This window comes from Mytilus galloprovincialis, chromosome 13 (genome assembly GCF_965363235.1).
Source record: "Mytilus galloprovincialis chromosome 13, xbMytGall1.hap1.1, whole genome shotgun sequence".
In the NCBI taxonomy this organism is placed as follows: domain Eukaryota; kingdom Metazoa; phylum Mollusca; class Bivalvia; order Mytilida; family Mytilidae; genus Mytilus; species Mytilus galloprovincialis.
The window spans coordinates 50,281,602-50,294,191 of record NC_134850.1 but is presented as its reverse complement, the minus strand read 5'-3'; the positions used below and the strand labels follow the sequence as shown (position 1 = coordinate 50,294,191).

Here is a 12,590-nt window from a genome sequence, read left to right as displayed (position 1 = left end):
GATTGAATCAGTAATTACTTTTATTATAACCAGCCTCATAACAATGTACACGTTATGTCTAGAATTGTCTCTTGCAAATATTTCAAACTTCAATGACACGCATTGTAATAATAAAGAAACATTAATGTGACCTTATCCGCATTCTCTTTCCGAACAACCCTCACATATAAGAAAGTTTATAAAATATACAATAACTGATTGCAACATGCTTGAAATAAATGTGTCAGGTGTATGATGTTGATTTAAGGTTAACCTAGCAGCATATAAAGTTACCTACATCATGTCAATAATTATATATGTTCAGTTTTATTATAACGTTTGGTTTATACATAAAGTCTGTTTGTTTTCATGTTTTTTGTTGACCTTATACTGAATTACACAACACTGACTAAATATAAAGATTTCACACAAGTTTACATCTTTTTATAATGGTTAGATTAACAATGGACTAAAATGTCAACCGTTGCTTTAGATGATCAGCAAACCAAGATACAACATACCTACCCCACAACTCGATAATTTCTTATTAATTCTATATTATTTATAAACAACCACGTTCATGCTATTTCTCCTAAATGTTCCGTAAAAAAATAACTTAAGAAACATCAATACATTACGATCACGACCTTCTTAGCTCAATACAATATTGAGTTGCATTTATAAGCAAGGTTTCGAACAATTGACATGTGCTCCTTGTGGCATTGGGCAAGGCGACGGTCATAGTGTGATGATGTGAATATTTAAAAGTTTTAGGAGTATTTACCCTTTCGACCATCATCCTGGTCGGTGACCGTTGGATGTATTGCACATCATTTTTATGGAATGTTTTAATTATGGTACTAATTTCTCACATTTTCAGTTAATGTGACAAAAGTTATCCATGTATAAGATAGAATACGGAAAAATGAAAACAACAAACATTTTTGCTCTGTATACTGATAATAAAACAGCTTCTGTCTAAATTTCATAAAATTCAATGCAGGTTTGACAGAGTTAGTGATGACCGAAAATGTCTGGCCCTATACTGTATCAGTTTACTGTAAAAAAAAAAAAAAAAAAAACTAGGTCCATTTAGAATCGTCTAGTAAAATCCAGAAAAAAGATTTTCAAAGTTTGCTCTGAATGCTGTTGTTTGACCATAAAACAGCCTCTGTTCAAATTTTATAACATTCCATACAGGTTGTTTGACAAGTTTATATATTTAAAATAAAAATAAAGATCCACTATCCAGACAACGCTGGGTGATATAAGTAGATCGAGGCGAATTGAGAAAAAAGCAACAATCTTACAGAAAAGTAATAATAATATTGTTTTTTAATTAGTAAAGTACTGTCTGTGTTTCTTGAAGGCAAAGCAATGTAGGGTAACAAAGTTTCCAGCTCGGATAACTCCTGTTTCCTACATAAGTGTCTTCCATTATTCATCTTATTATTTATTTTTCATGTCTTTCATATTTCGAGAAACCTGTTGATCCCCATTTCCTTAAAAAAAAGGAAAACGAAAATACAGATCTCCAAGGAAAATTCAAATCATAAAGTCCCTTATCGAAAGGCAATATTTAGAGCTGAAACATATCAAACGAATTGAAAACAACTGATATATTTCTTGACTTTTTATTGGCATTTACTAATGTTGAAACTGGTGGCTTAAACCTGGTATTATAGCTAACGTATATACAAAATTTAGTCCTGGTAACTATGACGAGTTTATTTAATCCTTCCCTTCTACTGCACTTGCATAAAATTCCATAATATGATCAATAATGTGTAACAGACTATTTAGTCTTTTGTAGATGAAACGCGCGCCTTGCGTAAATACAAAATTTGAATGAAAAAGTTGAGACGTAAAACTAGGCTTGAAACATGTCGTGTCACTCATACTGATCCTGGTATCTATGATGAGTTTATTCAGTATATTCCTGAAGTATCTGCAAGTCGTCTAGAATTAAGGAAGAACTACAGACTAAAGCTTTTCAAGTCATCAAGACTCAATTTATTTAAAAAGAAAAGGTCAAACACAAATATTGAAAAATGAAAACAATAGGTTACTGAAAAAAAAATGAAACCGTTATTCAATTTATTTTCAATATTCACACTATATAGATAAATTTATATGAGTGTTTTGTGGACGCACAAAATTAAAATCCTGATACATGTATATATGATGATTCTTTTGGGGGATCAATTATTTAACATAATTTCAATAGACAGGAATTTTAAATTACACTCCTCCATTCAAATTTATTTACGTAAACATTGCAGCAAGTGCGACAGGAAATATCCATTCATGAACACAAATTCATGGGTCTGCATTGTTATTATATCTTCGATGTAATCAAAATTAATTCAGCATCAAAAACAAATAGGATTTTCCTTTTTCAATTTTCACATTTTGCAGGTCTCTTGGGTTTGTTGGGGGGTTTTGTGCAGTTTTGCGGATTTAAACAAATTTTACACATTTACGAGTATTATTTCCATTATATTGGGCGACTCAAATTCGTTATTTTCTATTATCACCAGCAGTCTAGTAAACGTGTACAAATGAATATAAAAATCTACCGAAGATAGGGCATCAAAGTCACACTCTTTACTGTTAAAAGACAGCAAATCCCAGAAATAAATGAAAATGTAACAACTTTTATTATCGAACATGAACATATATATATCAAAATCAAAATTATAAACAAAATGGAATTCTTACAAAATTGTATGAAGATATGTGACTATATACATTAGATTCACTTTACAAATGCATGGTCTCTCAAACATTTATATCTTTTTTGTATAAGAGAACACTTGAAATTCCAAAATACCAAAATTAGAACTTTCACATGTAGAAAAATACAAAAGCATTTTGTATTTAGTGCAAAACATTTAATCTTCGATACAATAAAACAAATAACCAAAACCGAACTGAATTCATATTGTTTCTATGAAAGCATTCATGCATTTAATACAGAATGTATTTGGTCTTACATTATGTATGCTATTTAGAAAACTATGCATGTTTATGCATGGCAATATAAAGCAAGAAAGATATCAAGATAATAATTTGGTAAGTAAGAAGAATGCCGTTTAAAGTTCTCTATCCTCGTAAGACTGTTTCAAATAAAAAACTAATAAAACAATACAACATGATTAAAAATAAACATTTAAATGCTACAAGATATAAATTATAAGCTTTTATTGCTTAAATGAAACATTTTGATTTCGTAGATTCTGTGAAGTGTTTATTATCAGAGGGTGAACACTAGTCATGGGTTTTCCTTGTTTACCTAATTATCAATTCAAAGACATATCATATCATGATTTGTTCCTACCATTATAAATATCAATATTTCAAAATCAAACTGTTTGATACCCTTATTTAAAATCAATTAGAAGTTTTACATTGCATAGACCTGCTATAATGCTGGCATATTTGATTAATTTTCATTACCTTGTATAATGAGGTATTACAAAACCACAATCTCACTTTTCAATTCATTAAGCTCTTTTTTTATTTTTATTATAAAAACATTAAATAAGGAGCTCCAAAAATACATGGATGTATAAGCAGTTCATTGATATGTTAAAAAAATAGAATTATAATCTAAATATTATGCATTTTGACAAACGCTTAAATTTAAGCATTTATAAAAAAACAAAAATAACAAAATGTAATCTCACTGTAGAGTTGTTAATATCCAATGCATATACATATATTGCACGAAAACCCCAAAATTAACTCTGGGAAAATCGAGCAGACAAAAATTTCTTTAAATGTCACTTTTACATCAAATATATTCACTATTGCACATATGTCTTTGTTGCACAATTTTGGTCAGCTGCAGTCCAATTTTTTTCAAAACCAAAAGGCTTTATATCAGGAAAGACAGTACATTTGATACCCGGGTATTCGATGATATTAAAACGATTATGAATAAGGAATATATAAGGCTTGTCAACAGACAATACTTCCTATGTTGACATTAGATGTCGGTTAAAGTATTAGGTGACCAGAAAGATTTTTTTCCCCATATGTTTGCATTTTCTTCAGTCGCTGTAAGAAATGGTAATTCATTCTTCAGACAATGCGAATGAAACTCTACCAGAAGATATTATTTACTTATAAACAGAAATAAATTATAAAACAATGGAGCTCAATGCCAACAACAGAAAAATAATTAGATAATATATAACCCTTAATCTGAAGTGAAAATTAACAATGAACAAAAAATGCTAAACGCAAACACGGACAAAAATCGACATATACATTAATATACATATACAATTATTTTACACAAACAAGCACTATATCATCATGAAAAAAAATGGCAAACAATAAATTTTTGAAAATTTTATAATGTTTGCATAGTGTTTGTGCTTAATCTTCTTTTAAAAGATGCTAACATATTTGGTAATAGCTTTTTTACAAGCATCATTATTTTTTACGACACATACAATGTTCAGAAAAAAACTAGTAAATTGGCCTTTTTTAAGTATTGTTTATTTCTTTTTTGGTGAGTGTCAGAATATAGAATTATGCTTTAGAGTCGTAGATATTATTATTATATCCACTTGGAGCTTTTGCCAAATCTAAATCGCCATCACAGTTGACAAGGATATCATCCAAACTTGATGGTTGTCCATTGACATTGTTCAGATCTTCGTATACTCCTGGTTCTAGTTCTAACCGTAGAGATGTGCTGTCGGCAGACTCTCCGTTTCCTACTGCATCATCTAAGTCAATATAGTGACTGGGGGGCATTATCTGGTACGTCAACGTTCCCACATTCATCATATTGGTTCTTAGACGTTTCCAGCTGCTCATTCATAGCATTGCATTCTGCCTCGTTTTCACATACACTTTCGTACACGGCTTTACTATCTGCACCTGCACATACGTCAAGGTACTGTGTTGAGTCAGCAACTCCGAGTTTGCTTTTAGCTATATTACATTTTTCATATTCACTATTATCATATTTCGGTAGATAGACATTCAATTTGTCAACCATCTTTTGTTCTGTTATTTCAGCGTAATGTCCGGAGTCTTTGGGAATTACAGAGACGTTCGGTAGTTTAGCTTGACATGTGGTACATGAAATTGGTTCTGCATATACGTTCTGACTTCCAGTTGGGACTTGATTATTTAAACTTCGTTCATGTCTACTCATTCTGGGTTGTGACGATAATAGTGTTCTGACTGTGTAAGTTAAATTATCGAAATGCATTGACAAATCTTCCTTTCCTTTTGTTTTTCTCCTGAAATAATTAAGCAGTTTCGTCTTTTTTACTTGTATATATATTGATATGTGTGTGTTCAAATCAGTTATTGTATTGTTGTTGTTACTTTTGTTTATGTCACAAGTATAATGTTACTTATATGGCAAATAAAGATTATTATTATTAAGACATTTCTTTTAACATATTTTTAAATAAGTATGGAAAACAAAAATAAGTAGAGCAGCACTGAGGTTGCTTTGTAACATTTCATCTAAAACACTTTTTATATTAAAAAGAATGGCTCAATAACAACATAGTAATATACCTTCGATAAAGGTTAAACGTTTTATTGGTAATAATTTTATAAGACCATACAGCTGAATTAATATAAATCTGTTTAGTATAAAGAATGTATAAAATTGGATGCGTGTACGGAGTATCACTTTTAATAAAATAACATATTAAGTCTTTAGCAAGAATCGAATATCCATTGTATTCATGCATAATTTCTGCATTAAAAATCATGAAACAATTGCAAATGATTTAGTTATATTAGTAAACTTTGAGGTACATTTAAGTAATAATTTGTCTAGAGAATCACTGAAAACACAATTAATCAGATTTAAATATCACTATACTCACGTTCTAAAAAAGCAAACACTCAGCAGCATCAACAATGCTAAAGCTCCCAAAACACAAGCTATAATAATTCCTGATAATTCTCCTGAAAATATATATGTCATTTTAATTTCCAAATGTCTGAAGTGGTCAAAGTTTACATAAGTATGATATCACTTTTAGTTCTAGAACGGAATTATCAGATCATTAATTTTTTTTATCTAATGCCATTGCTTACAGCTTTATTTCATTTCGTGGTAACAAATGTTTGACACTTTTTCAACATTCACATATAAACTCAAACCAGGCCTTGAAGTCATAAAATTTTCGAGTCAGTTTTTTGTTCTCATACTCCAAAATCAACCAATCAAAATGCTTGATATCATGTTTCGAGCATGATTATTGTGCTATGATCACTGCGCAAAGTTTTATGACTTCAACCCCAGTAATCTACTATAGTCATGGCAAGGTCAGTTTATTTTCGGTCTATACGTTTGATTGTCTCTTTGGTATCTTTATCCCTTCTTTCAGTATGAAAAACAAATCATTGTCCCTTTTTGTTTTAACGATTTGATCGAGTAATGGGTTACTTTTCTTAATGTTGACAGTATGAGATGAACAAGATATGTTTTACAGAATTTTATGTAGCAGCTCACCTGATGTTACATTGTTCTCTTTCGCAGATAACATACCAATGCCTGAAATAAAGGAGGTATATACAATTATGAAGGAGGGAACTGAACGCACATAGAACAATGCACGATGAAAAATGAGATAACCCATAAATCTCGACATGTTAAAACATCGATTGTAAAAATAAACATCGTTTTCTTACACATATGTCTCGTCTGGAATTTGCAATCCAAGTATATTAGTTGTAACTGTATATATAGCTATAGTTCATTAAATTGTAAATTTAAGTCCTTTTTTACCAAAGCACCTGCTACTAGGCAAATGGCAAGGGATTACTTCGGGTTAAGACATTTTCTAAAATTTTAGGAATTTAAGGATTTCTACAAACAGATCAACATTAGGATTGTCTGTAAAACCGCAGTGAAAGTAACAAGTTTAAAATTAAAAACAACCATATTAATTCGGTCTTATATATTGTAGTTTATTAACAATAATTGGCAACCTTTGTAAACTATTTTGCCTTTTCATCTAGAAAGGATTATATCACAAATTTAAAAATCAATTAAAAAAAGAACATTCGTTTTATATCCAAGAACCTTGTATTAGATATAAGAAGATGTGGTATGAGTGTCAATGGGTGTCAATGAGACAACTCTCTCATTCAAGTCACACTTTGCAAAAAAGTAAATTAAACTGCAGGAAGGAATGGTAAATGTTACTAAAGGAGGGGCGAAAGATATATATTACTATAGCTATTACTTTAGACAGACGAACACATACACTATGTAAATACATGACTTGACAAACCTGTTAAATTTACAGTAACCTCCCCTTTTTCTGGAGTTGGCATAAATGTTGTTGTATGAGACGGAGTCGTTGTGGTCGTGGTGGGCGTCGTTGTCGTTGGTGTTGTCGTTGTTGGCGTCGTCGTGGTTGGCGTCGTCGTGGTTGGCGTCGTCGTTGTTGGCGTCGTCGTCGTTGGAGTCGTCGTCGTTGGCGTTGTCGTGGTTGGAGTTGTTGTGGTTGGCGTTGGCGTTGTCGTTGTGGTTGTCGTTGTTGTGGTCGTCGTCGTTGTAGTTGTTGCAGGTTTCATATCTATTAAATGATGAATAGAAACATTGAAGTACTATATATACCATGGTTCTTACGAGTTAACATATTTAAACAAACGAATCCGAAGGATGAGTTTGTTTAAATATGTTAATGAGTTAGACACGTGGTATATAAAATTTGTAATATAAATTAAATGATTGACAGCTTGAAGACCTTGGAAATTGATCACGTAACAGTGTTATCAAATGAAATGGAAGCTCTCGCAAGTCATGTTTGCGCCTCGTGTGTGATCCTCTGCGTATTTCATTTTAAAGAGCCCCAGAATTTGCAGAAAGTAAAGAAAATGTAAGATTTCCCCGATTTTTTAGTTTTGCACCCCGTGTATGATCGTAAGAATTGTTTGGGTTTTTTTTGTTGGTTTTCAAGGTATTTTACAAATTAATCATATTTTACTGGTTGTTCATCTCATTGAAAAATGCATATTCATACATTTAAGGTTTTCGTGCAAACTGATTTCTTCCGTTATCTTATGAACTCGATTATTAATTAAAACACAATTTTAATGATAAAACACTGCACAGATGCGGATCGCAAAACGAATCGTGTTTTTTTTTACAAATTTTTGAAGCCGATATTTATTCCTCCCCCCCCCCCTCCTTTTTTGAATCGATATTTAATTGATTTTTTGCAAAGGAAATGGTACTACATTGTAATGTTACATTTTATTTTTTTCAGAACTGAATGAAGAAACTTTTAATATTGTTTCCAAAATTAAGGGAACTCGTGACAATCCTATATAGTTTGAAAAAGGTTTCTTAAGATGTGGTACACATCATGATTTATTGTTTTTTTTTATAAAATGAAAACCAATGAAGATCTTGACCTTTTTCGGTTTCCAGAGGCGGATACTTTTCAAAAAAGGGTGGAGCTTCAGCCATGGAATAACATGCAAATGAATATATTATACCATAGCTAAGCTCCGCCTTCTCTCCTTTGGATTCTAGTTGAGTTGCATATTTAATTAGCAAAGTATGGAACAACATCAAATTTCAGATAATATACCATGGTTTTCCCTCAACACACTTTTTAATCAAATTATTTCATTAAAACATCAAAGGAAAAAATTAAATTTATGTTACAATAAATAATATAAGATGATTAAACGAAGCAACCATAATAAAGTAGTATAGATAACTTAAATGGAATACTATGACAATTTTAAGCTCAAAGTTATCAATATTTGAACGGAAAAACTTAGGACTGTAATTGTTTTGCCCATATACTTATTACTAGGGATGACAACGAGTACTCGACAAATTAATAGGCAAGTCGTAATATAAAAAATACCCATTCCTCGTGAACAGATGATACATAATTTTATTTTTATATTGTCTACTTTGTCGGACTTTTATACGCAAATATTTATTATTTTATTGGAATTTGGTTCATGAACACGTACACAAACAATGATTGGTATTATGATAGGCAATTCATTGTTTAATTGACACAAAAATAGAGCATCAAGCTATTTTTGTAGTACGTTTGTCTCTCGTTAATATGTTTATGAAAGGAAATAACAAAAACACTGCATCCCACCTAAAATCTAAACTTTTTAAATGACGTGTAAGATTCATCTGTGTACTAAATTTCAGATCTTTTGACATCCCTACTTATTACCCAAGCATACATGAGCTGTGATACATTTGAGTTAATCCTTTTATAACCATGAATGCTTTTTATACTGTATTTGGCTTTTACTAGTAACTAAAGATGTTTATTTTTAAAAAATGTAATCATCTTGTGTTGTTGGTATAGATAGAGTTGGTTAGAAGAAAATGTAACTTTTGGAATTGATGGCACACCATAAAAATGTAAGCAACATCCTATCGTCTTGGATATGTCTATATGATGTACTTTATAAATCAGGTGTTTTGGCGACATTATTTTTCATTTTGTTACACCATATATATTATATTGTACCAATTTAATGTAGATAAAACAAAAGCGCCAGGTACAGAAGTGATATATAAATTGACAACGGCATTGCAAAAACACAAAAACAAAACCGACCAAACGACAATCATTAGTTTACAAAACACCACACAGAAACTGATGACTGAGTAACACAAACCCAACTAAAATCCGGGCATGATTTCAGGTGCTCTGGAAGGTTAAGAATATCATACTCCACATGTGTGATGTCGCATTAACAAAGCACTTACCATACTGACATATAAATGAGTATGTAAATCCAGTGAAGGAACATGGTTTATCATGCCATCTACCACCATCATCACGACGTAAGCTTCCGCAATCTTCCATACATAACCAGTCACAGTTCGGCTGATCACCGCCCCAAAAACTCCAACTTATCCTTTCGCCTAGAAAATAACAAAATCATCAATGTTAGAAATGAAATACAATCATGGTGTGTATGAATGTAAAAATAGTTTGATTGTTGTTCCTTTAAGATCACATACATGCACAGAACGAAATGTTGTATATATATATCATCTTTTGTTTTGGTTTTGTTAACACAGTTTTATAAATTTTATCTTATTTCTTCGACCAAACATGCAAATAAAGGCCAACAATAGGGCGTTTGTTTTTGTTTCGATTGTAAATGTTGTTTTATCAAGGTTATTAATTGATTTTTTTTTAAGAATTCGAATGTTGTGTAAATCATAAGTTTATTTAAATCTTAGATATTCGCAAAATTAAGTTAATAATTTTTAGTTTCTTAAAGCGTATTTTTGTAATCATGGAATTCACAATGATCATCACACTGCATTTGGCATATTAGCTGTTGGATATCTGAAAACTAAAATACCATACAAAATGGGTACTATTCCTCAGAAAGTTTATGAAAATTTCGATTTCGGTTTTCCTCACATAAATGGTTATTATCTTATATGAGAGAAAAAAAATATGTATAGTTCCACAATCAACATAATGAGACTTTTGTTATCATGAAATTGTTGTTTTACACAAACACTTGCATGCTAAACGTTATGAGGGTTTGGATTGTACGTGTCTTTTCTTGACTGCTTAAGGCAAATTTCAGTATCTTTACTTTTTTTCTATCTCCATAATTACACAAGCACGCCATTATTCTCCATTCTTTTATTTTACTTTGTTCATTATTCTCATATCAACCAACCCAATCGAGACGGTCTGGTTTGTATGGGGACATGATATTACCTGAATACCCCACATAATAGCCTCGACTCCGTTTGGAGTTCATAAAATTCGCATTGAGATACTGCCTCTACAATTCATGATCTTACAAAACAAACCTACCGGTAACCCATCTCCAATTCATTTCATCACCTCTATCATGAGCTCCTATCCAAACACCGTTTTTGTTCCAGTGTAGCTCATTCAAAGTAGACATGACCCAGTTTTGTGTTGCCTGATTCCTGATCTGGATAAGATCGCCTCCTTCTCCAGTGCACCGACTTCTGGCCGTCGTCCAATATAATTCGCCTTTCTCGTATCGATAACATTTCTCTCCGAATGTTTTAAGATAAATAGATCTCGACAAATGGTCTGGACATCTGTACATGTCATCATTTCCACTAATTTCTGTAAATAGAACATTTTTTTTTAATTAAACGAGCGTAGAGGTCTTGTTGCTCACTGCCATTATGTCCTCTTATTGATAGTTGTTTTATTGGCAGCCATACCACATTCTATATGGACAATGTTCAAGCTATATCGCAGACTTCTATTGAAATATTTCTTGGGGAACTCATGAAAGATTTTCTACGAATAGTGCTTAATCTTCAAATACAGCCAAATTAAACCTTCTTAAGAGACCACCTGTATTACGCAAAAACCTGTGTTAAGGTGGTACCTAACACTACAGGAAGATAACTGTGTAAAGTCAGCTAAACGTTTTAATTACGTTGTGTTGTAAAAGGAATATTAAGCTTCTCAATGATCAATCAGTGTAATTTTTCTGACAAAACGGTTGGTTCAAAATTTATGAAATTTTTATATTTTTGTTAAAGGGTCAAAGTAAATACTTTGACAAACTTTAATGAAAATTAAAAGAACCAAATTCATTTAAGTGAAAGTGTTGGATACCACCTTAAAAGACCACCTGTATTACGCAAAAACCTGTGTTAAAAGACCACCTGTACTACGCAAAAACCTGTGTTAAAAGACCACCAATTTTAGATCCCTTTGTAGTACATTTCATATAAATTGAACCTGTATTAAAAGGCCGCCTGTCTTAAGACACCACTTTTTTGCTCTCCCTTAAGTGGTCTCTAAAAACAGATTTGACTGTATATTGAAAGTAAAAACAGACATTTTGATAGTTTATTTCATTAGAACTGTCATTCAGTTGTGATTTGAAATGCATGAAGGATGACGGTAGCACTTTAAAATAAGTATAAAACATTTAATATTATTTATTGGATTCCCATCTCTTACATTTGATAGTTAACCAATAGTTTAGTACCCTTTAGAGACGTATTTACGGGAAGCCGAATGGGACTCTTGTGGTTTTGTACAAAATTCAATTCTGTCATAACAAAATCATTTTTGACTTACAAAACTATGTGATACAGACTTGTTTTATGAGAACTTCAATTTTGTGATGACAAAATTCATTTTTGTAGACAAAATTCATTTTTGTCATGACGAAATTCTTTTTTGTAGACAAAATTAATTTTTGTCATGACAAAAGTCAATTTTGTCAAAAAAGGTATGCAAATATAAACTTAAAAGTAAAATTTGTGTTACAAAAATGAATTTTGTAATGACAAAAGTAACTTTTGTCCACTGAAAGATAATTTTGTTTGACAAAATTTTAAATTTGTAGTATGCTACAAATTTTGTTAAACTGAACTCATTTTTGTTGAACAAAACTCACTTTTGTCCGTACAAAATTGAATTTCGAGTACAAAACCACAAGAGTCTTATTCGGCGCCCCGTAGTATTGGCTTTAAACGGATTAAATCACCAATTTCTGTAAATGTCATCAGCCTCATAACAAAGTGTACGTCTGTGTCGAGAACTGTCGCGTGCAAATGTTATAAATTTCCATGTCACGCATTTTAAAAATAAAACAAA

General features: G+C 31.4%; 1 protein-coding gene across 1 annotated transcript in view; it reads right to left on the bottom strand.

The window, feature by feature from the left end:
- Window positions 1–2,616: 2,616 nt before the first annotated feature.
- Window positions 2,617–12,590, bottom strand: part of LOC143057287 (uncharacterized) — a 38,129-nt gene continuing 28,155 nt past the window's right edge. The window contains exons 2-7 of the mRNA XM_076230572.1: window positions 10,809–11,093; window positions 9,731–9,889; window positions 7,263–7,550; window positions 6,479–6,520; window positions 5,847–5,928; window positions 2,617–5,243 (exon numbers count right to left, since the gene is read on the bottom strand). Coding sequence (XP_076086687.1) covers window positions 4,727–5,243; window positions 5,847–5,928; window positions 6,479–6,520; window positions 7,263–7,550; window positions 9,731–9,889; window positions 10,809–11,093 — 1,373 coding nt within the window. The 3' untranslated portion in view covers window positions 2,617–4,726. The remainder of the gene's footprint in view (window positions 5,244–5,846; window positions 5,929–6,478; window positions 6,521–7,262; window positions 7,551–9,730; window positions 9,890–10,808; window positions 11,094–12,590) is intronic.